The sequence below is a fragment of the Zerene cesonia genome, chromosome 10 (genome assembly GCF_012273895.1).
Source record: "Zerene cesonia ecotype Mississippi chromosome 10, Zerene_cesonia_1.1, whole genome shotgun sequence".
Classification (NCBI taxonomy): domain Eukaryota; kingdom Metazoa; phylum Arthropoda; class Insecta; order Lepidoptera; family Pieridae; genus Zerene; species Zerene cesonia.
Window position 1 is genome coordinate 2395887 of NC_052111.1, and position 25598 is coordinate 2421484.

General features: G+C 31.5%; 5 protein-coding genes across 9 annotated transcripts in view; 3 read left to right on the plus strand and 2 right to left on the minus strand.

Moving 5' to 3' along the window:
• Positions 1–6549, plus strand: part of LOC119829345 — a 29662-nt gene extending 23113 nt beyond the window's left edge. The window contains exons 18-28 of the mRNA XM_038351815.1: positions 47–220; positions 466–619; positions 1993–2162; positions 2241–2350; positions 2421–2511; positions 2598–2780; positions 2854–3248; positions 3563–3631; positions 3830–3998; positions 5480–5659; positions 6378–6549. Of these exons, the coding sequence (XP_038207743.1) occupies positions 47–220; positions 466–619; positions 1993–2162; positions 2241–2350; positions 2421–2511; positions 2598–2780; positions 2854–3248; positions 3563–3631; positions 3830–3998; positions 5480–5659; positions 6378–6541 (1859 nt within the window). The 3' untranslated portion in view covers positions 6542–6549. The remainder of the gene's footprint in view (positions 1–46; positions 221–465; positions 620–1992; positions 2163–2240; positions 2351–2420; positions 2512–2597; positions 2781–2853; positions 3249–3562; positions 3632–3829; positions 3999–5479; positions 5660–6377) is intronic.
• A 272-nt stretch (positions 6550–6821) lies between these two features.
• On the plus strand, positions 6822–14311 carry LOC119829748 (glutaminase liver isoform, mitochondrial). 4 transcript variants are annotated; one of them, XM_038352412.1, is made up of 10 exons: positions 6822–6993; positions 8912–8964; positions 9602–9634; positions 10601–10697; positions 10800–11160; positions 11230–11382; positions 11518–11798; positions 11962–12270; positions 12350–12504; positions 13004–14311. In XM_038352412.1, the coding sequence occupies exons 1-10, from the start codon at positions 6931–6933 to the stop codon at positions 13362–13364; spliced, it is 1866 nt and encodes a 621-aa protein (XP_038208340.1). In that variant the 5' UTR covers positions 6822–6930; the 3' UTR covers positions 13365–14311. The 4 variants fall into 4 exon arrangements, with proteins under 4 accessions (XP_038208340.1, XP_038208342.1, XP_038208338.1 ...); XM_038352410.1 differs by lacking the exon at positions 6822–6993 and adding an exon at positions 8569–8804; XM_038352414.1 differs by lacking the exon at positions 9602–9634.
• A 610-nt stretch (positions 14312–14921) lies between these two features.
• LOC119829480 (28S ribosomal protein S28, mitochondrial) lies at positions 14922–15778 on the minus strand. Its single transcript, XM_038352002.1, has 2 exons — positions 15421–15778; positions 14922–15259 (listed from the first exon to the last, which is right to left on the minus strand). The coding sequence occupies exons 1-2, from the start codon at positions 15652–15654 to the stop codon at positions 14975–14977; spliced, it is 519 nt and encodes a 172-aa protein (XP_038207930.1). The 5' UTR covers positions 15655–15778; the 3' UTR covers positions 14922–14974.
• Positions 15779–16537: 759 nt separating this feature from the next.
• On the plus strand, positions 16538–20257 carry LOC119829648 (regulator of nonsense transcripts 3B). The gene is made up of 6 exons (XM_038352263.1): positions 16538–16758; positions 16835–17048; positions 17208–17396; positions 17799–17947; positions 18834–19562; positions 19839–20257. The coding sequence occupies exons 1-6, from the start codon at positions 16651–16653 to the stop codon at positions 19959–19961; spliced, it is 1512 nt and encodes a 503-aa protein (XP_038208191.1). The 5' UTR covers positions 16538–16650; the 3' UTR covers positions 19962–20257.
• A 920-nt stretch (positions 20258–21177) lies between these two features.
• LOC119829766 (toll-like receptor 2) overlaps positions 21178–25598 on the minus strand; it is a 10912-nt gene continuing 6491 nt past the window's right edge. The window contains exons 2-6 of one of the 2 annotated variants that reach the window (XM_038352469.1): positions 24843–25023; positions 23293–23851; positions 23130–23209; positions 22582–22883; positions 21178–22468 (exon numbers count right to left, since the gene is read on the minus strand). In XM_038352469.1, the coding sequence (XP_038208397.1) occupies positions 22680–22883; positions 23130–23209; positions 23293–23851; positions 24843–25023 (1024 nt within the window). In that variant the 3' untranslated portion in view covers positions 21178–22468; positions 22582–22679. Of the gene's footprint in view, positions 22469–22574; positions 22884–23129; positions 23210–23292; positions 23852–24842; positions 25024–25598 lie in introns of both variants that reach the window. The other variant, XM_038352468.1, reaches the window with a different exon arrangement.

Below are 25598 nucleotides of genomic sequence, written 5' to 3' on the forward strand. Positions count from 1 at the left end.
AGTAAATTTTTTAAAACTTTTATTATTTTATTTTTTTTTGTTTTAGGCAACTATGAATGTCCAGCTGGAACGGACTTTACAATACTCATCCGTGAATTACATCTGAACGGCGATCAATTTGTGGCGCCATTAGTGTATAGACCCGAAAGGTTTTTGGAGGAACCAACCTGGCATCAATATGGTTACATACCATTTAGTGCTGGACCCAGAAATTGTATAGGTATATTTTTTTAAAAGTATGACAAATGAGAAATTGGAAGAAACCTTAGAAGGGGTTTTTTTTTATTAGAAAATGGAATTGTATGTGAAGGAAACTTTTTAAAAGTTTACCTAAAAAGATATGGTAATGGTATTTAGATGTGGGCTTAGCATTGTCTGTCATTATACTAGGTCTTAACCTATTCGTTTCAATTTATCGTATATTAATAATTAATTAAAAACAACATGTATTTTATAAATTTTCAGGGCAAAAATTCGCTATGATGGAGATGAAATTAGCTTTATCAACAGTGTTACGACGCTACAGGGTTTTGCCTGTAACAAAACCACAGGATATATCAATCATCACTGATTTCATATTACGTTCAAAGGATCCCATCTATGTCAAGTTCGAGAAAAGAATTTAATGAGTTTGTAAATTGCTAGATTATAGATATAAAATTATAAAAATGAATAAACAATATCTAAACCCATCCGAAGCTCAATAAAATCCATCGTGTTCTGTAACAAACACGACTTTCTTTTATTTATATCTATTATTATCTATAAAAACTATAGGTACGTACTAAAATTATAGCTACTGAAATATGAGTTGAATGGACTTCGGACTTAAAATCGATAAGTCGAAGTTGTTATGATCAAGTGAGCGTGTAGGTTAGAAATAGATTTTTCAATTTCTGGATTCTTAAAAACTACGAAGGAAACCATTGAAAGAAACCGGCAGGGCTATGAATAAAAAATTCGACGGCGTGTGACATCTCCCAATCCTTGGCCAGCGTGGAGCATCATGGCCTGAACCTTTATAAGAGGCCTGTGCCACAGCAGTGGGCTGATGACGATGATAACTAAAGTTATAAAGTTTTTGTGTAGGATTGTCTATGCTGCGACCCAGCGATGAAAATTCACGAATCTTGTGTTTTAACCAATTCAATGAATTATTTCGAATCAATATAAAAACCTGAACTCCGGAATATGATAAATAACGTTATTTCACACGTTATTTAGCATATTCCGGAGTTCAGAATAGACCCGGTTCATGAAACTTTTTTACAAGACGCAAATGTATTTTATTTATATTGTTGAACTTTTGATTCTAAGAGAAAATGCATATTTAACATAATAATATTTCCTTTCATCGTTAATAATGAAACACAATAAGCATTTTTAATCTCCCTTTCTATCTTTCACTAAGACTCTAAATTAAGCTAAGTTGAGAAACATATTTAATGTCAATAAATTCTCAGAGAATATTTACATTTTCACCATGGACACCTTGCACATTATATTTCTTAGTATATAGTATATTACTACTATTAACTATGGCTTCCTTTAAACAATGTTTTTAAGACTCTTCTTTCTAGTATAACAATGAGATAATTCTCATTGTTCAACACATTGCAGAGATAATCGGCACAAAATGCCCAAATTTGTTTGTCTACGCCCTGGGTCAAATGCCATTTGATCAATATGCCCTTTGACCTTTGCATTTATCGCATTTTGTCATAAATGTAAAATGTCGTAATTAAAATCATTGAAAAAATGTGTAATCGCTACACTCTTAGAACTGTATTATTATTAATATCATTCCGAGTAAATTGAGGTTTGTTTTTAAATATAGTTCTACTATAAAACGACCGTCATAAACAATACCTATTTAAAAGAAACGCTCCAATAATATGACGTATCCGCGTATCTTAACAGAAATTATCTTGCTCCTTCTATGTACAGCAGAACTTATTCCAAACTTGATACTTTAACACGCATTCAATAAAGACGGACATTAAAAATGTTGTTACTGTATTTAGTTATATTTATTGTGTTTTTGTATTTTGTTGATTATAAATTAAATCACAATGAAATTGCTAAAATTATTAAAAAAATACCTGGTGCTAAGGATACTTTTCTTGTGGGTAACGCACTGGATTTTATAATTACATCTCCTGGTAATTAATACTTGTATTTATATGTTTCTCAACTTGATTATTTTGAAGCTCCAATATTACCTTAATCGAATATTTTAGTGCATTTATTTCAGTTGGCAAGGACATGGGCGGCAAATTTTAACGGAATTTACCGATTTTACGCTTTTAAAATTGCCGCAGTCTCTATTTATAATCCTGAGGATGTTGAGGTGAGTATTCTCAAAAATGTTTTAACGAATGTTACGATTTCGAAAATCCTGTACAATTTATACTTTACAGGTTGTAACATGTAGTATGAAACATCACGAAAAAAGTATTATATATAAATTTTTGAAACCCTGGCTTAAAGATGGTTTGTTGGTAAGTAAAGGTTAGTATATAAATTATAATTGACTCCTAATCGTGATTATTTATATTTTTATTTATTCCTTATTAAAATGCAAATTAATTTTTCAGGGGCGAAGTGGCAGGAGCGTAGAAAAATATTAACTACAGCATTTCATTTTCACGTGCTACGTAAATACTTTCCTATTCTTGAACATAACAGTCAGAAACTCATCACAACTTTAGAAAGAGCGGAGGGAAAGGCTATCGACGTAGTACCTCTGCTTTCAGAATATACCCTCGAATCCATTTGTGGTATGATTTTTTTTCTTATTTTATTTGTATAAAATCCCGAAAACTCAATCTTATTATATTTATATTTGTACAGAAACTGCTATGGGAGTACAGCTTGATAAAGATGAACCCGATGTTGGCAGTACATATAAAAGCGCAGTTTATGATACTATAAATTTATTAATAAACCGTTTTGTATCACTTCATCTTTACTCGGATTTTATTTATAATTTAACTCCAGATGGAATTAAACAATTACGTTTTATATCGATCATACATAACTTTAGTAAAAAAGTAATTAGTAAGAGAAAGGAATACATGAAAAACAAAAATATTGAAGAATATAATGACAACGGAGACAGCTCAGATGAACTCTACGACAAGAAAAAGAAAAAGGCAGCAATGTTGGATTTATTAATTTCAGCAGAAAACGAAGGATTGATAGACGACCTCGGTATACAAGAAGAAGTTGATACCTTCATGTTTGAAGTATGATTTTATAGCACTTAATTGTTGTTTATTTTTTGTATTTGTAATGTCTATCTGTTGAGTAAGTTCACAAACATTTTAAGTAAATAAACATTCCAGACATTCCATTAAACGCAATTTAGTCACAAACTAAGCAAAACCAAAACAAATTATATGATTTAGGCATGTAGGGAAACTTCCACATAAGTAATAAACCATTAATTATGTTTTATGGTGAAAATATTCCCACAAAAATTGAGAATTCATCCAAGATTTGAGATTATTTGTTTCATATTATTCCCGATTCTGTTCTAATTTCGTTATCTATTTTTAAGGGGCATGATACAACTGCTGCTGGTTTGACCTTCTGTTTATTAGCACTGGCTGATAATCCTATAATACAAGTAAGTAAATTGTTTTTTGTTTTAAAAACCACCCAAATATTGCTAACTTTATCCCAATTAAAGATCGTTGTATTAAAATGAATGGAGTAAAACGATAACCCCTATTATAAACGAAGTCCCAACAACTTATCATTACGCTCTACGCATAATTTATCCGTCGTATACAATTATCTCACTAATTATATATAACGCTTGAAGGATCGGGTCGTAGAGGAATTAAAAGGCATATTTAATGACAGTAGTCGAGCGGCCACTTCAGATGACATGGCTATGATGACATATCTAGAAATGTGCATAAAAGAAGCACTTAGATTGTTTCCCCCGGTTCCCTTCATTAGTCGCAGTTTGACTGAAACAGCGAAATTAAGTAAGTAAAAATGCAATCATTAAGTCAGTTGTTCATTCGTACTATTTAAAAAATCACTGCGCGTTTGACTGATTATACTCGTATTCTTACTCCGCTTGGTTCTATCGATTGGAAGAAAAATAATGAGACGTAATAATACTAGTTTTTTTATGATTATATATGTTGTAATTAGTAAGTTACTGCGTATCATTTATTCTTAAAACTGCAACTAGGAATATTAATTAAAGTACTATTCCACACAGTTTTATTTAACGTTATTATCAACTACAATGTCGTATGGTATTGTTGGTCGAAGTTGAACTAAAAACCTTTTGTACATAAATAAGTTACTGGGTTTTCTGGGGAGGGAGGCGTCACTTCAGTTTCTAAAACTGGACCTAATGACACAAAATGCCTAACAAACACAAAAAACCAGTCGGTTGAAAACATACGGAGGTATTGAGTAAAAAAAATAAAAAAATCTCGGTTGTTTTTGTGTACGCCGGTTAATAAAACTTGTGATAGACATGACACAAACATTTTGGGGTTTAGCTGACTAAAGTTGGTTTAGTTATGTAAATCATTATGAAATAATTATTCCTCAATTACTACATATATATTAAAACACCTAATCACTAGTTAGTATAAAACAAAGTCGCTTCCTCTGTCATTATGTTACTACGTATGCTTAAATCTTTAAAACTGCACATAGGATTTTGATAGGGTTTTTTTTAATAGATACAGTGATTCAAGACGAAGGTTTATATGTATAATAATATCTATTTAACTACTCCGAATTAACGCGTGCGAAGCCGCGGACAAAAGCAAGTATGAAATAAACGCCAAATGTTGATCACTTGATTAAATAATTTTTCTTAGAACTGACATTATAATTGAATAAACAAGCTGTAACTTAGATTAGCTCAATTATACATATAACTGCATCATATAATAGTTGTATACGTTTTTCCTTTCGCGGGTTCGAATCGCGCCTCGTGATCAAATTTTCTATTCTTTCAAAATTTCTCAAAAAGATATGTGTTCAGTGCTAACTAAATGAATAATAGTGTGGGTATAAGAGGTCGCGTGGTGAAGGGTATCCCGTGAACCGCGTATTAAGTAACATTTGCGACTTTCATACGCCGTAACTATAGACTTTACGAAAGGTTGAAATACAAATCGATGGAAAAAATAGAGTTTATTTTGCCAACAATAATTACTCCGTTAAACGATTCGGAGAACAGATATAGACACAATACGGTTTTATAACGCTTTTTTAGAAATATGGGTACACCAGCGGTACAGATATGAGAGGGAAAAGTAAAATTCGACAAAAGAAACTCAAAATCTATAAAATCACCCACTTTGAAAACTCCCGCTTACCTTTCCAGGTACATATATACCCATTTTAGAGCCAAACAACTGGACTAATAGTCGTTATATGTAAAAATATTAATGTAATTTATTTTTGTATAAAACATACTCGCAACTTATATTTTCAGGCAATTACACCGTGCCTCAAGGAACAATGTGTCACATACATATATTCGATCTTCACCGCCAAGAGAGCCTCTACAAAGATGCTCTGAAATTTGATCCTGATAGATTTTTACCAGAAAATTGCGCTAAACGTCACAATTACGCCTACATTCCTTTTAGCGCTGGTCCGAGAAATTGTATCGGTAAGCATGAATGACATGAAATGTGTACAAATAGTAAAAAAATACATTAGCAAGTAGCTAGCCAAATGAACAAACTTCCGTTAAGAGCGTACGATTTAACAAATTAGTTTGAATCTTTATATATGCTTATACCTTTAGATGTATCTCGTCAACATTTTATTTCAGAAAAGTCTCCCTACACGAACATAGGTTTTATTTAATTTTTTAAGACGCAACACCTCGTTTTTTTTTTTCGGGATAAAACCCTGCATATGTAATTATATATGAAGGTTTTATCCTGCGCTTACAGTTTACACTCAGCTTCTTTGCTGCCTACAAAAAAAAAATCTTTTCGAAGACTTAATAGATTTTTTTTAAATACAAGTTAATATAAAACTAAAACATTGAAATACTCCGTTTAGATGGATGATATATATATGATATATATAGATGACAATATTTGTGCAAAAATATTGTCATCAAAGAGATTTGGCGGTAAGATGTCCTACCGCCAAATCTCCCGGCCTTCTTCCTTCTTCCCGATCTTCCCGACCTTTGGTAAATACTATCCGTATATAAGAACGACGGATTAGATTGTGCATTTGTGATTGTGCGCTTGATTGTCCACTACAATGTCCTGCGTAGTTAGCTTGAATGGATATTGGCAGGAAAATTCTAATTCTTATTATAAAACGTTTTGAAACACCCCTAAAGGTACCAACGACATTATAATTTTCAGGTCAAAAGTTTGCAATGATGGAATTGAAATCGGCGCTGTCCGCAATACTAAGGAACTTTAGAGTTGTATCAGTGACTACGATCAAGGATCTAGAGTTTTCAGCTGATTTAGTGTTAAGAAATTCCAAACCTGTGTACCTGAAGTTTATCAAAATATCACGATAGTTCAAGAATTTATTTTAAATGGTGGAAGGGAAAGAAATTATAGGAAGGGAAGGAATAATTGATAAAAGTATACATACATAATATTTTTTTATTTTCACAATCAACGTCCTAATAAAAGCCCATTGACTCACGTAACCAACATGTAGTAATGCACATTGTACAGCACCCCGCAACCTATAAATGAAAATATTGTTAAACAACATATCAAACATGTATGAAGCTATAAATAGAACCGAACAACAAATGTCTCGATCTTGGCACTCCATGAAGTCCTATATTTAAAGGCGTGTGTCTGAAACCACTGCTCAGTAAATCGGCGTAGTGTGTATAAAGCTGAATTCAGTACTCTTGCGCACGTGTTAAAAATTTCAAAGTAAACAGTTTTACGCATGCGTTATATTTCCAAGTGCAGTTTTGAAGACTTCGTAATGGCTTCCGATGGTGATTTCGAGGTATTGCTTTTAATTAGATTTTTCATTTATTAACGCAAATTTCATGTTTATAAGGAAAAACGTACGCAATAATAAAAATTTTGACAGTACTTTTATTGCAATAAGAATATTTAAATCTAGCAGTATCCATCAATGTAGTTTAATAATAAAAGATAAATCTTATGTCAGTTTTCGTACTAATTTTCGCTAGCTTTAAATGATTGAACTTGTGCTTTTGACTTATGTTTATAACAAAAGAAGACCGAACAACACATAATTTCGAGAAATTGGTAACAGGAAATAATATGCTTTGAGGAAACCTATTGCTGAATAATTGATGGTATCTCTTAAACGGACCAATAACATTTTACGTCTGTTTCGCTGTTTACCTACCTACTCAGGTTAACAGTAAATAGATACATCGGTATACTAAAGTATATGGATAAAATAATTTGAAGAGTCCATTTTCAAGTTTAAATACAATGACAAATGAATAGCTTGAATTTGCGTTTTAAAGTCACAAAATAATAAATCTTAACAAGTTTTTACACAGTCATCGTTGTATGTCTCGCTCGCAAAAAATCTAGTGATAATAATAATCTATTCGATCATAATAATAAAAACAGAATGGAATCATATTACTTACTAACGTCAAAATTTTATTTATTACTTACTGACCCGGCAAGGATATAAAAAATAGATGTTGGCTGATTCTCAGACCTACCGGGTATGCACACAAAATTTCATAAGCAAAGGTCTAGCCGTTTTGGAGGAGTATGGGAACGAGCATTGCGACAAGAGAATTTTGTATATAAGATTTTAAGTACATCTAAGGGTGAAAAGCACGGATAGCCTAGCCAAGCATAGATATAATAATATTATAAATGCACTCTGATATATACTGCAATATTACCTATGTATTTTTCTTTTTACTTTATATTCCTCATAAAAAACGAAAAACATTACTAATTTCATTCAAATTCTATTATCATATTATGTGTCAGTGAAAAATTAAATATTTATTTAAATCCCGACTCTATTCTTGCGATTTAACAATTACACTGGCACGTAACGAATAATCAAATACCAAAATTACCTTCAGCTCAAACTTAAAACACCCCATATTTTGCATCTGGGGTTAAAAAGACAAGAGCACCCGGAATAGGTACATACACTAGGGTACCAAGACTTATCGATTTACTCCCACTAATTCTCTTATTAAATCGAATAACATTCGTCGATTTTGTAAAAATCTACGTGACATGCCTGTTGTACTAGGTAGCTTATTATTCGAAGTAGTATCTATCGAATTATGTTGATTTTTAGTTTATAACTTTTTTATACCAATTAAAATTGTTATCATTGAATGTCTTATAACCATAACAATATTTAACAGACGATAACATTTAAGACCATTATATCCATGAGTGGTATGAGTACCACATTATTATTGATACGTAAGTATCAACTGTTCGTGTCGTGTGTATTGAAAATCATATATATTAAATAACTATAGAAACAAATGCACAGTCTAAATTGCTTATTTCAATATTTGAATTTCACGTAAAACCGCGTCACAGTGTAAATAAAGATCATATTAGATAAGCTAGTACCGCGCGTCGACGGGGAAGCGACTTTAGTTGACGCCTGCGCGTTGTATACGACCTAACCGCGCGACTGCTCCACATTTTTCGACACCGACATTCGCCATGAATACTCGTCAGCTCCGCAGAATCGCTGTAGCCACAAAACCATTACTGAAACAACAGACATCGTGTATCTGCTACCGTAACTATAGCCAAGTGAGACCCGTATATGTTATTGAAAGACCTGTGAGTGTCCTATATGTTTCTATCATACTTCAATTCACTTCATCTGAACTATATCTAACCTTCATCGTAAGACCCGGCATTCAAAAAAAAAACTTTTCTCTTTTCAGAAATGGAGGAATTCTGCACCGAGCTTCTACGCTGCACAATCCATCGACACAAGGTTAGTAGATATTATATACACATCAATAACAGAAACGATAGTTTAGAAACACTCGAAGCCATTTTATTGGAAATAAATTGTCATTAATGATCCATCATCAACTTCTATTGATCTCATATTACAAGTGAACGTAATAATGTGTTGGTGGCGCCGGTCGTCTATACCTACCCTACCGGGTTCACCCCTGACATTTAAAATGCCCAGCTTACCAAATCATTACAAATCGAATCTATTATAATCCACATCTATTCATCGAAATTAAAGTGTGAAAATTATGAATACATTTTTATATAGGGAACCGTAAAAATTCGGGAATCCAATTGTATTATTTATATGAGATGCATAAAGTTTTGCAGAAAGTTTAAAGGGAAAGACATTATTAAGAATGGTTGGCCTAGTTTCAACAAAAAATCTCATATTTTTCATTGTCACGTACTAATTTCTGTTACTCTTAACTCCTAACAGTATATTTTATTAAAACGGACTACGATATTTAACATGTCAACCTTGTTAACTTTTCGATATACCCAGATTAGAGTTGAAACTACTTACAATATACGTATGATACTAGGGGCAATTTATAACATAATAAATCAATGGTAACGTTAACATTTTATTTTATAATTCCATGGTGCAGATACTTCTCATTCGTGCACAACTTAGACCCAGCGTGAGTACGAGTGACGCATGCTAGAATTTTATGAAGTATTCCTTTGCTTGATTCAGCATTTTCAGTGCCAGCTTTGCTTTAAAATAATTGTATATAAGTAGATAGCAAGACGTAGTAGTAATCCTTTGAATTTGTTGATATTTACTTTTAATAAATATTTATTTAAACATGCCATTTCCTAGTAAAGTGTAGTGTCAACTCATGGTTTATATAATTTTACTTACGTATTTGTAGTTTATTTTTAGTTATTACAAATCAATAGACGAGAAAATATTATTCTTTAAGACTTTTACAGTTCAATTAAATATAGAATAAATGATCATCAAATAGAGGAGTTCATCATATTCAGGTTTTAGATAGTTCACAGATAACATCAGTTACTACACTAGGTTACTGGATTTTTCATAGGTTTAGGTATTACGCGTCACATCACATCACACAAATCAGCGCTTTTTTATTTGAAATACTAACACAAAATAAAGGTATTATGAAATGTACGTGTGGCTTTTGAGTACCTGTAATTTAAAAATTATTTTTTTAAGTATAGACAGTTTTGGGTACTAGAGTATTTACTTACCGATACCGAAACTGCATAGCTTATTTTTTATGTAGCATTGAACGGAATGAGGTTAATGAAAGAATTGTTATTGCAAAAAATAGAACGTCACATTACTCATTATTTTCGAAAATATTTTGATCACGAGCCAAATGAACTAATCAGGTGATGTTGACTTCTAATTCTACGTTACAGACACACCCGCCTACGTCACATGTCCAATGATTTATGATAATATTTAAACTGATTAGATCGTAACGATAAATATTAGGTACGCCGTATATTTACACAGTTACAGCTAGGAGATATTTTTATAAAGTAACGAACTAGTAGTTAGATATATTTTTATTTGTAAGCTTTATTATGATCAAATCCATGGTAGATAGATTTATACCTATAAACAATTACAGAGTGCGGGAGGGATCACATAAAAATGCTGATGATGTACTGTTTGATATGTTCAAAAATGAAGATTCGGGGCTCCTTCCTGTTGGAAAGTTTTTGGCCGTAAGATTCTTATTTATCTGCATTTTCTCGTTGAATATCAATATTTTTTATTTTCTTTTTTTAAAGAAGGTTATACAATTAAGACAACAAATTTTTTAATAGGCCCTAAGAACAACCGGAATCAGAAAGAATGACCCTCGTGTGAAAGAAGTCATGCACAATTTGTACAAAGTTCATAAAGAGTCAAACTTTGAAGGAGGCTCTCCTGAAACGCTTAAACTGGACAGAAAGACCTTTAAAGAAGTAATCTCGCCGAATATAGTTTTAATCACAAGAGCATTTAGAAGCCAGTTTGTGATTCCCGACTTCCAGGACTTTATCAAAGACATAGAAGAAATGTATTGGTCTGCGAAAAGTATAACAGATGGAAAAGTGGCAAGTTATATTCCGCAGTTAGCTAGAGCCAATCCTGATAATTGGGGCGTCAGTATTTGCACGATCGATGGTCAGCGGTTTTCAATAGGTATGTTTGTTTAGGTTTGTTAAGTTTTCAAACAAAAGAGTTTCTGAATAACCTATTTGCTTTCCACAGGTGACGTAAATGTGCCGTTCACTCTACAATCTTGTAGCAAGCCGTTAACGTATGCAATGGCACTCGAGACTCTAGGACCTGACGTCGTACATCAGTACATTGGCACGGAGCCCAGCGGCCGCAATTTCAATGAACTCGTTTTGGATTATAATAGTTAGTAATAAATTCTCTGCATAACAATATGTTCAATAATATGATATGAACAATTTTATAAATATGAATATGTTATGAAAAATTAGCTAAATACCTCAAAATACTCTACTAATCCCAAATTATTGTATTTCATAGTGAAGCCACACAACCCAATGATCAACGCTGGAGCAATTTTAGTATGTTCGTTGCTGAAAACTTTGGACAAGCCGGAAATGACCTTGGCCGAGAAATTTGACTATGTTATGTCATTCTTCAGTCGCCTCGCTGGGAACGAAGTGTTGGGTTTCAATAATGCGGTATTTTTGTCAGAACGCGAGGCTGCCGATCGTAACTATGCTTTGGGATTTTACATGAGAGAACATAAATGTTACCCGGAGAAAACAAATCTGCGTGAATGTATGGATTTCTATTTTCAGGTACGCAGCTGTCGTTTTACTCTTTTCTATATTTTGTAAGGGAAATTACGCAACATTTTTACAAATAAAATAATAAATCATTACTTAAACCTATTAAATCTGAGCAATCATTTAAAAATAATGCAAATGAAGAAATAGATCTAAACTATGTTTGATTTTTCAGTGCTGTTCCATGGAGGCTAATTGCGACATAATGTCCATTATGGCTGCAACACTAGCAAACGGGGGTATATGTCCTATAACTGACGAAAAAGTTCTGCGACCTGATTCCGTTCGGAACGTGCTCTCCTTAATGCATAGCTGTGGAATGTACGACTATTCAGGACAATTTGCATTCAAAGTTGGCCTGCCTGCGAAATCTGGAGTTTCAGGAGCAATGCTTATCGTTGTGCCAAATGTGATGGGTATATGCACATGGTCTCCACCATTAGATCCTCTGGGCAATAGCTGCAGAGGTTTGCAATTTTGTGAGGTATATAAAGTGACAATAATTTATTTTTTTCAGAATGAAAAGTGATTCTATGATAACTATCATTGAACTTTTGTTTTAGGAGTTAATTAAGCGTTTCAATTTCCATAAATATGATAATATTCGTTATGCAAGTCACAAGAAGGATCCACGCAGATATAAATTTGAATCTACTGGACTGAGCATTGTCAATCTTCTATTCTCTTCAGCTAGTGGTGACTTAAGTGCACTGAGGAGGTAACTATTAATTGAATACCTTAAATTGGTTACAAATGAATGTACACTCTTTATGTAATTTTTATGTATTTGTCAGCAATCCTTCTGATGAATCTAACCTACCCGCGCCAGTGCCCAACACTCCAGAAAAAGAATAACTTATTACCATAACAAGTAAAATTCCAAGTGCTTGGAACATTTAGTCACTGTCATAATTATTCATATCTTTCTTTTGAACTCACTATCATACTTTTGCAGCAATTATAAATAATATGCTATCAAAATTTTCTATGTATATCTCATTCTTGGTACTTGTATAATGTATATACATGCATTTCAATTTAAAATTTCATGTTCTACATTACATTGACTTTGTATTTATTCTTGTATCGTTTTTATTCACATACGACATACAATGTTAAGCGCAATAATTTCGCTACTGCTTTTGACAAAAGCTTTTCTAGTTAGCAGTAGGATCTTTAACTATATTGGGCTTTAATTATATTAAATCTGTGTACAGGCACCATCTTTCTGGAATGGATATGACACTATCGGATTATGATGGCAGAACAGCATTACATCTCGCTGCAGCGGAAGGTCACCTTAGTTGTGTAGAGTTTCTACTTGCCCAGTGCAACGTTCCTCATGATCCCCAAGACCGTTGGGGAAGTCGTCCACTAAATGAAGCAGAAACTTTCGGACATGCCGCAGTCGTTCAATATCTAAAGGAATGGGAACGCACACATCCACTTGGTGTAGAATCTCAACCTTCTCCTTCTACAGTTGACGATATACTAGACGTGCAGCCACAAGCTGATGACGCAGTGAAGGATCCAAGCATTCAGGATATTGTTACCAGAAATGGAGATAAAGTAAATTAAACATTTGTACAAAGAGCCAAAGGAATTGGTGCGTGTGGTGGTAGACTCTGCATAAGATATGTTTCAATGTGTACAGTTCTATAAAATTTCAACAAATAAGATAATATACACTTTGCGCCCTAAGAAATTATTCCTACTTACAGTGGTATAGAGAGCTTAAATATACTCTAGTTTGAAGGATTAAATCTTCATGAAATCAGCTCTATTGACAATTAATACTTTACAACAAATGTTAGTAGATAGATTTTACAAAATTTGATCATTAATGAACTTGTATTCTGGTTTGTTTATGTAGACATTATAGATGGAAATTCATATATATAAAGACACTCTGTAGCTTCTAGGTTTGTAGGTGTTATATAATAAAAATAACTGTAGGACTACTTTCTTGTGTATGAGAAAGGTGATTAATTAATGTAATAAACAGATTAATCATCTAAATATGATAATGTGGTACTGCAATTACTTAATTTTAAGGCTGTGATCAATTTTATTTAAGTGTTATTTTATTGTTCATATTTTTAAGCTGTTTAAAGACAAAGTTTTATGTGAGCTCATTATATAAATATCAATAACAAATATTATTTTGACTAAATCTACATTTCGTAACTATTAATTATAAAGAAAAATAAATGCCATCTTGTGATACATTATCTATGCACATTGGATTGAGATGTATTAATGGTAATTTGCGGTTAATATCAATAAGTTTGCTGAAAGTATTAAAGATTGCATTTAAAAACTATTTTTTAATCAAATACATGTTTATTGCATAATATGCTTGTGAAATTTTGGTGATTTTAATTAATTTTGCACTTATTGTATTGTTATAACATACAACACAGATTCTATCTCGAATATGACAATAATATTTTAAGAAGAAATGTTACATTTCATAACATGTATGTTGTTCAAGTAAGTATGTCAATTAAAACTGTTAAGATGAATAAATTTAGTTTTATTTCAAATATGGCAGATAAAAAAAATATATTTAGTAAGAAACAGATAGTTTCTTATATTATATTTGTAGTATACTATACTTATATTATAGTATATTTTTTTTTACCTAGAACCATTATCTACATCCACATATATAAAGAAAAAATTAGACTTTTTATCTTTGTCTGTAGTGAGTGAACTCAAAAACTGAAATTTCTTTCACAAGGAGAAAGCTCAATGGACCTTGTTAAGATTAAAAGTAAAATTCTGAGTATATTTGAAACATATTTTTAAAAGGAAGACTTCAAACAAGATAATACATTTGTAAAAGAAGTACATTAATAAAAAGGAAAAAATAATTACTTATAAAGCTATAAAGATAGCAATTTAAGTTAATGTGTGGTAAATTAATAACCTAGCCTATAACTAATTGATATTCAGTCATTCAGTCATCAAACAAACAAAGCAACCATTTAAAGATGAGTTTGATGGTGATGACATTTTTTTTTTAAGATTATTTTGATAAGATATGAAAAAATCTGTGTACACATTCTTGTGAAACTAAAAATGGTTTCAATCTTTTCACCTTTAGTATAAATATAGAAGAAAACAAAATTCACACTTACTAACATTTATTACTAATTTTTATTAACTATAAAACAATATGGATACTACTTATCTTTTTCACTGCTTGAACGAATTGGGGATGATACAATACCAAGCAATTTGCAGTCAGCTTCTAATAGTGTGAGATCGGTGCTTGAACCAAGAAACCTAGATGACAGCTCAAGGTCTTTAATTTGGACCCTCACTCTTGCTCCTCGGACATATTCCTGACCTCTGGAGGTTGGTCTGGTGCAAACACAGTGGAACTTCCAACCAAAGTCAATGTATAAATCATCTTCCACTACATGAAATATTTTACCTATAACTATTTTGCCAACTGGATCTCCAAGCTAAGAAGAAAATCATAAAATACAATTACAATTTTTTTCCACTCTTTTTTGAATAACATGTTAAAGATGGTCTAGTCGACAATTTATAAATTCATTAGCACTAAAGGAATATATTAAATTTCTTATAAGGGAAAAAATAAGGGGGATATTTGTGAACTTACATCAACTAGTTTTGAATTTCGAAGAAGCGACGCAAAGGTAGGTGTCGGCGTGCTGTCCTCTTCCAATATATGGCTCTGTTTCTCAAAAGCTTTTGCAAATCCCCCAACCTTTTCAGGTGTTGCATTTTTTTCAACATTGTCAACATTTAAGACCCTGGATGTCGTACAGAGATTATGAGAGAACACCCTTTTAGTTTGCTTCAGTTGCCTACTTAACATTATCCAACTAGACATTGTGAAATGAATTATTCCTTTATGTTGCTTTTAGTGGGTATAATAAATATTATAAAATAATTCCCAAATAGTAAACAGCACTTCATAACCTTTACACTTCTGTCAAGTGTCAAATGTCAATTTTGGTCAATACACTCAGTACTCAATTGGCGTAAGAAAATTGTGAAAAGTGATTTCACCTTATAATGCCTTGCACCGTATAATATTATCTGTACCTTCCAATTATTCCTCTCGTGGTTTCCTTTGAGGGTAATCATAAAATATTTATTTTGTATTTTAAAACTCAAACTATTTTGATTGTTTTTTAATATGACTAACCCTTAATTTAGAAATTAGTTTAATACAGGCGTTGTGAAATATATTCAAAAAAGCATTTTACTTTCAGTAATCAATGCTTAATAAACGGTAAATTAAAATTTTTATAAACCTTAATTTGATATCGTAACTGTATTTCTATTGCATTTTTATTTTTAACACAAAATGCCCTAATGAACTGTCACGTAAAACAGCCTAGGAAGCTATATATTACTTGAAAAAACAATGATAAAGAAAATCATAATTCATTCTCTGGTCTCTTTCTCTCTCGGTTAGTTCGAATTTAACTAAGTTTTCTCACTCCCTCTTCTTGTGTATATATTTTTGCGTAGTGAAAACACTCAAAATATTTGGATTATTGGATAGGTACTATATAAGTAAGTAGTAAATAGGTATTCTATGGAATGTGCATAGGGACTATAGTATATATGCTACCATTTCTTATTGACACTGGCAAATAGATATATTTTCTTGTCACAAAGAGAAAAAAAAAACTGTTTTTTCTTCTTCTCTTAATAAAAAAAACTATTTCAATCTGTGCGTGAGACTGACTGATCGTATCAACAAATGTCAATGTGTCAAATTGTAAACACGCACTATTAACGTCATCGCGATGGTTCATAATTTTAGATAATAATATGTTATGTTGTTAATACAAAAGATTTTAATTAAAGACCAAAAATGACCGAAGATCAAGATGCGAAAGACTCTCATTCGGATTCAGGCAGCAAAACATTTGTTAACAAAAATAAAGATAAAAAGGCAAAACCTCATCGACCTCTGACAAAAGTAACTTGACAATGATAAAACAGTTGTGTTTTTCTCCTATTGAGTGCCGTTATTATTATTATTGTTTTTACTTCAGATAATTTTACGACGATTGCCATCTACTATGACTGAAGAAGCATTTCTCGAGCAAGTGTCGCCAATACCTGAACATGACTATTTCTACTTTTCTAAACCTGACCCCTCACTTGGTAACAATGTTTACTCAAGGGCCTACATAAATTTCGTAAATGTTGAAGATATTTATCTCTTTAGAGATAAATTTGATGGCTACGTGTTTTTAGATGAAAAAGGTAAGCTGTACAATGTGTTACTATGTGAAGTGAATACATTAAAAAAAAAGCTCAAAATATCTCAACAATCCAAATGTCTGGTCTGATCTGTTGTTTTCTTATCTATATAGGCAGTAAATACTTGCATCTGGATTATATTAATTATTTTGTATGATATAGGTGTAGAATATGTGGGAATTGTGGAATATGCACCATTTCAAAGAATCCCTAAGAAAAAAAAGAAGAAAGATCCAAAATGTGGAACTCTCGAAAGTGACCCCATTTACCAAGAATTCTTGGAAAATCTTACCAAGGAACAGGAAACTGACAATCAGCCTAAGCTTGAATATTCCTATCCCGTTAATGATAGTAAGTATATATTCATACATACATCAGATTTTTACACAAGTTACAATTATATATTACATGAATTTTCAAATAAAGTTAATTTTACACTCACATGTAAGATACAGATAAATAAAGTATTGTTCTTTCCAAAAAATATGCGAATTTGATCCAGATCTCTAGTAATTACAGTTGATCCCAATTATATACCTTATGCATTGTAGTATCAGAACATCGATTTTGTTGGAGATTAAATAGAGACTTAATTTTTTTTTTATTTCTTGAAATGTGAAGTTGAATGAAAGTATCCAAGTATATAACAGAATAATTTAATACATTTATTTTATTATATATATTATATATTTTGTTATAATAGGGTGTTCACGGTACTCACAAACTTTCTTAATAAACTAAGTGTGATTACAGGCAATGACAAAAAAGTTCAAACTACCCCATTGTTGGAATATTTGGCTGCTCGTAAACAGGACAAGCGAGGTAGAGATGAACGACGCAGGAGAGAAAATGATAAGAGGAAGATGAGGATTGAAAGAAAATCTAAAGATATATCCATCAAAGTAAGTACATGAAACTTCATAGTGATCATCAATCTGATTCCTGATTGTCCTGATTTTTATAACCCATGAGTGGCTTATAAATATGTTAGTCATTGAATATGACATAATATGTATTTTATATCAGTTTAATTTATTACTGCGAACAAAAGAACCACTATCTATTATATAGACATTACAATTTTAATAATAATATTATATTTAATATCTATCATTTTATTCTAAGCTATATTTTTGTTGTAATAGAAATATGGTGATCTTTCTGAAGATGAAGGCTACCATGATAAAAGTGATTTTCTTAACAATAAATATAGTAAACATTGCACGTGGTATGGAGAACAAAGAATTTACCATAAAACAAAAAGTAGGACTGTAATAAAGTCTGAAGCAACTGATTTGAAAGCAAATCATGGGTCTGAAGATTTAATTAGCACAGATTCCGATTGGGACTCCCAATTTCCAGCTCTTACTATGAAAACACATAATACATTTACTCTGACTTCTGCAAAAGTTAATGATAAACAGGAAGCAATAGAGGGTAGTCAAAAATCTTGTGGTGACGCTTTTCTTAAGGTTCTGTCTAAAATTATTGGACTACTATATAGTGTTTCTGTATGTAGAATCGTCATTTTCAATATCATTAAACATGTACTGTTTTAATATGCTCATATTAATTAGATCTTTTCATTAAACTATATAGATAGGTTTTAAATTTCTGCCGGGGCGTAGTCAGATTTTAGATTGGAGTCAGAAAAAAATTTCAGCAAGGAATTGTGGTAGCATTTTGTTTAAGCATTTTCTCTAGGTGTATAAATGTAATATTTTTGTACGGGTAATAGCATAAAGCATAAACATAAAATTTTAATCATACATTCTATTAATTTTAAAGGAAGAAGATCTTTTGGACAATGACGTGAAAAAAATTCAATCCAGAGATTGGGACAAGGAAAAACCTAATGATTACAAAGATGACGATGGATCGATATATGAATCTCGATCTTATAAAGATCGTAAAATAGTGTCTAGCAACGTAGTCGATAGGAAGAAAAAATTTGATAATGATAAGAAAGGGAGTTATGGTAAAGATGACGATAATTTCGATGATGTTGACTATAAAAAAGATAAATATGACAAAGTTTTGGACTCACCCCGGGAACAGAAGAGTAAAAAGTATAGTGATACCAGAAAGGAAAGAATCAAACTTGCAGATGGAAAATCAGAGAAACAAAATACAATAAGTAAAATGATATCAGAGACAAAACCGAAAACATTAAATCATGATGATATTAAACCATTTACTCAATTGCCACACGTGAAAACAGATGACTTGACGAAATTACTCGAAAGCAAATCTAAAGGAGAAGATCTGAATGCAAAACATACTAAAAGTTCCAATGAAGATATATCTATCAAGGAATATAAATGTGAAGACTCTAATGACACTAAAGTAAGAAGAAATAGCTTAGAGCCTGGCGATTTCACCTCAAAAGAGAAGTCGATGTTGCAAAAGCAAAAATCGCTAGAAGATAGAAGCAAGTCCATTGAAAGGGAAGATTCAGAAGAGAAAGAAAAAAGTGAAAGCACAGATCGCCGCACGGAAAGAAGAATCAGAAACAAGGTATGATAATTTTTTTAATAACATTTGTAATTTAAATCATTTACAGTTACATCCGTTAAATATTTACGAAAATGCAAATGAAATTGAGATTTTTGCCTCTACAATAAAACAACGTCCATTTTTTCACCAACCACTTCCCTTTTTAAGTTTAAGTTTAACCCATTTAATTGAAATATTATTGTTAAATTTATATTTTATTTAAAGCTCATTAAAGCTAAATAATCTAACTATCACCAATTTCATGGATGTAAGTAATAAAAAGCACTTTCACACCAGGATCGTCCAAGCCTCGTTATATACCAGCCGGGCATGGGCAAGTTCAGCAAACAGCGTCTGGCGAAGGAGAAAGATGTGCCCACAGTGAAAGCGGTTAACGATAGCGAGAAAAAGGACACTTGAGATAAATGTCACGATACCCAAATCTTGGACAACAATCAACGGAATTACCCTGAAGCTGGCATTCAGAAAGTTTCCTTGAAGAATGTAGACGAGGAACCTTGAATTTGCCATCTGAGGGAACAGCTGCTCGTATTAACTCAAAGTTATTTTTATTATCTTTTACACGCAATTTGAATGCCTTGGAAAATTCACGTTCATTAGAAAAATCAGTGTTTAGCATTTGATGCTCCATATTTAACTTGCGATTTTTAGTTTGGTTTGTTTTATTTCATTTAAATATAATTCTTTTTGCATAACGTGTCTTTTATTTAACTGTCCTTGTACGAATGATTTTATATCCTTCCTACTTATTTATGAAAGAGAAAGTTGATAACAATATATTGTTTGATTTTGATGAAAGTTGGCGGTGATGTAGCTTCCTTGTTATAGAAATATTTCCTTTCCTTGCTAAAGAAATACTTCCTTTTGACGCGGCAAACCTAGATATCGATAGATATTTTTCGATGAAGCTTGGATAGCGCCATGGTACTCGTGGCTACTTCAGTAAACTCTGTGGGCTAACTTTATTCTCATTAGATGAGTCGCTTACAAGTCGAGTCAAAGAAATTAAGAAAACGACTTTGACACAATCACGCTCCCGAACTTTAAAATCTATACAATAATCAAACACGTAATTATTGGCGCAATACAACAAACGTTTTTTTTTTTTCAATTTGGGCTCTCAGTTCATTAAATTGAAGGACTCAATCCATGCCTTCATGGAAGCATAGGGATATTATGTAGGAACATAAAGAGAGATCTCTCTTGGGACTACATGAGCTAAGCGTACTTTATAATGCCTAAAATAGTGTTACAGATGCTTTGCCGGCATTTTAATGACGAATATGCTATTTCTTCAAGGCCCCAATGTTGTATCTATTTGAGAAAACCGCACGTGATGCATCGTTTTTAATCTTCACCGGGCGTGGAAGGGAGTAAGTGTATTTAAAACATAATGCTGCAAAGTTTATTGGACCCACAGAGCAGGCAGATTGCCGAGACTGCTAATTCGTTGATTATATTAAAGTGTGAATGCTTTATTTTATTTCTGTTCGGTTCTAAACAACAAAAAACAATATACACATTAGGTACATAGTGTTGTATAAAATCGAAATCGTAAATCAACTTGTTATTGGCAGTTTTGCATTAATCGTGGATGTTAAAATAAAATGCGCCATTATATAAAATAAATTTAATTATTGTTAAAATTTTAGGTATCACAGAATTTAGTAAAACGTACCTGGTAAAATACACGTGAGTAAAGCATGTAAATAGTTTTTATAACTGTGTATTAAAATCGAATTGTCTTAATACTAATATCTTTGGCATAACATACATAGGTAAGGCACACAGATATCTCCTCTTTGGCAATTAGCAAAATTAGAGGTAGATACAGGATCCCGTAAAAGAAGCTGTATTTTGCATTGGTACTATAACATTAATCCATTATTTTATCAAACAATAAGCCAAATTAATAAATAAAATTAACTCCTCATTTTTTACGTTAAAATATACCTAATTTAATCATAATAAGAATAAACTTATTAATTAAAACAAGATATATGTATATGTACGCATTACTCAATGTTTAAAAATTAACCCAATTGAAGAGGCAGTCTATAAGATCTCCTAATTACGGGACATTGTATAATTCTTTTAATATTCAATATTCATTATCCAATAATACACCAGAAAATCGTGATACGTTCACTCATGTATAATTTGCCTTTTATTTTATAATAAAAATTTAAAAACTAACAATGTTTATTGACTACGTTATGTTGTGACTTTTCTTTATTTATAGGTAAATCAACTTATTTTTATACGTGTCATACACAGTAAAAATACCTAAATATTTTTTAAATAACAAATATCAAAGAAATAATCAATTAAAATCTATTCTGCGTATTTTTTTTATTTCAGCTTAATATTAGGTACGATTATTCAATTGTCAAAAAATCTACAAGTACCTATATTACATTGAAGTTGGTACTTTTTTTTTCTTATTTGTTTTTTACATTATTATGTGATCACATCATCTTAACATGGCTAGAGATTCCATCTTTATATAATTATACAGAAATGTATTTTAATAACAAACAATTTACAGAAAACATAAACTCATGTAGTCAATAATTGCCTCATTCAAACATTAACATACAACATTAATATTATGATTACTTGTAGTACAAACTAGTCAGCCTTCAAAAGCCTCAAAATATTAAAACAGTTTAATGATTCTTAATCGAATAATGTGAATTAGGTAGTAACTTGAACATTTTTCGAAAACGTTTCGTGAGTTTTTGAAAATTGTTTAAGTAAAGGTTTAAAATTCGCGTTTCATTGTTTTCCTTCGTATTTAGGCAAAATATTTAATTCTTATCAATGGAATTTAATAAGAATAGTTCAAAAATATAGCACTTCTTTTCCGAATATCTTTGAAACCGTAACAATATATTATATAAAGCCGCCTGTTGTGCTCTTCATGTTAATATTATGTTGTTATTTATATCCTGTTTTTTACTCTTCTTGTAAAGGTGCACAATAAAGAGTTTTTGATTGATTGATTGATTGATAAAGCATCTCTTCACGTGATATGGTATGATATAATAATGTGGTGTAGTAATTATAAACCATAAAAATGTAACTAAGTTTGCATGCAGTATTAGAAAATATTGTTTATGCTACATTATTCAGTAGAACGGCAGACGCTTGCCTATCGCCATCTGGTGGGATTTTCTTAGTTTCTTTCTCGGCTCGTTTCGTCTGTGTTACATTATGTCGATGCATAACGTATAACAGTAACACAAATCCAACAAGGAAACCCGCTAACCCACCACCTATAGTTAGCCATGTTCGACGGGATGTTCTGATACTTTGTTCCTGAAAATATAAAATTTTATTTGAGTAAAAATAAATACCACTACTAAGGATACATTTTGAAATTTGATTAATGTTAAAAGACTATCAATTGAAATGCAAAGCAATACAATTGAATCGTTGCACTCTAAGGAAGGAAACTAAATAATTAAATGACTAATATGGTCATTTTCTGTTTTAATAATATCACAGTAAACGGTGAAGAAATTTTGAAATTATTTAAAATAGTAATTATTATTGCAAACTTACCTGTCTATACAAACTGCGACATTCATGGTAAGTTGCGTTTAGATTTGCCGGTATTTCCTCCTTGCGACAGCTCTCGAATTCTAGAAGAAAACATAAAAACAATTAATAATACCCTATTAAATTTTATATGTCTCTACATTATTAACGACGGCACGTTCCTTACCTCTAGAATTTAATTTACTGTAGTCTTCCAACTGGAAATAGACCTTTTTTTCTTGAAACCAAGTTATTGTCATTCTCATGTCGCACAGCTTTAAATTGTCTATGGATTTTGTAAGATCGACTTTAGATAACTTACACATAGAGCTAAAGTGTAATGCGTCTATAGACGTTAATGGATTATTTGAGATGTTGTATAAAATTAATTGTGGTAGAATTCCCCATTCTGGCAATACTTTAATTTTACACTCTGATATATCCAAAAGCTCAATTGGAGCCTGAATAGGTCTGCTCAATTTAAGATTGCTAAAATGCAAATGCAGTAAAGGATTTCCATTTAAGTACAACTTTCGTAAAGATGATAAATGGAAAATGGATTCGGGCAAAGCCAAGATTACATTTTTAGACAGATCTAAGGTTTGGAGATTAGATAAGTAAAAGAAAGCATTTTCTTCAATGGAGTAAATTTGATTTTCAGACAAATAAAGGAATTTGATACTGCTGTACGAAGACAATGTGTCGTCGTGAATTTCTTGCAGTTTATTGTCACTGAAGTCGAGAATCTGAAAAAAAAAATGAATTTGTGATTATAAATTTTAATGTTAGGTATTTGTTTTAAAGTTGTATGTTATGTTATATAAATGCTATTTCCATGTTTTTTGTGGAATAATAAATAGGGGCACTTATCATAAAGTCTCATGAATGATGGAGCTCGGGAATGAAATTAGGTTAATACAGTGCTGTGTACTGTACTATGTAGTGTACTATACAGTGAATTATTTTAACAAAAAACTAAACTTCAAATTCACGCGTCAGAACTACACCAAATCTAAAAGGGGCAACAGGGAAGGTACCAGCTTTCAAATAAAAAAAAAGGATCATTCACATCGGTTCAAAAAAGGGTAAAAAGTTATGAGATAACAAACAAAAAAAATACAGTCGAAATGAAAACCTCCGCCCTTTTTTGAAGTCAATTAAAAATAAGAATAAATTATTGAAAGATATGAAATATTGAATTGTGCAAACATAGGCAAGTACCTGAATATCTTGTTGAATTCAATTAAATGATTATGATAAGATAAAGTTTTTCAGTAGATATCATCCACAGCACATAGTCCATATTCGTATTATGATTTAAAACAATACACTTCTTTATCGCAACGGAAAATAGTGATTACACATAGAATACACAAATTATTATTGTTGAAAAGATAGATTATGAACTTCTTTCAATAATTAGGTTCTTAATATTGTTACTAACGCGCAGTAAATACCTAATTTCAAACTTAATCTCGGAAAAGGAGGAAAAATGCAAGAATAAAAATGGTGAAAACTATATGAATGTAGAACAATAATTTTTGAAGACGTTTTATGTATTTATGATCTCGCCACTCTAAGGAGAAACTATAAAGCAATGATTTTTATAACATATGTACCAATCTGTGTAATAGTAATTATCGCATAATATATACTAATGAAATACAAATAATCAAATAAAAAAATGTAATTTTTTTATCGTCGACCTTAAAATGGTTTACTCTGTGAAATATCTACCTCAATTCCACCTCTGAGACTCGGTATTTTGTTCAATCTGAGTCCAGCACAATGTGCTCCATACATGTCAAATGCATATTCGTAGGTGCACCTCGTTGGAGCTGATGCAAGGGCCTCGATATCCGTCATCTGTTTTGCACATACAGCATAACTGCAGACCACGACTATACATAATTGTATTCTGAAACAATAAGATTATTTAAGTGCTTGTTGCCCAGTCCTAATGAGACTTTGAATTATGAAGTTTTCAAATAATCTAACGATGACAAAAATTACACTGCGAATGGACAACCGTTACCTGAGTCAGTTCAAAATTAGAAAGAGCACATGCCTGATTCAACTCGATTTAAACTATTAAGATTTTCTATTCTGCTTTATTAACATATTAATTAAAAACCTAATTGATTATTTATAAATTAAAAGTGTTAATCGGTAGAAGTTACTTGGAAATAGTTATATGCGTTATCATACGATGGGTCATAAGTCAGATAAACAAAGACCGTTTGTTTGTATTTTCTTCCAAGTTCCAATGATATTCTTGTATTTATCTATCTTAATATATATACAGGTCACGGAGAACTTCGGATGCCGTGTGCCTTTAAGGTAGATGATTAAAACTGCGGTGTATTCATATCTGAAGTAAAAGTCGTATGTTCTTCACTTATAGTGATTATTTAGTTAATAAATATAGTTTAAAAAAACTAAAAAACACGCTTTTCAAGCACATCAAACTAAAAACTATAAAATAATTTTTAA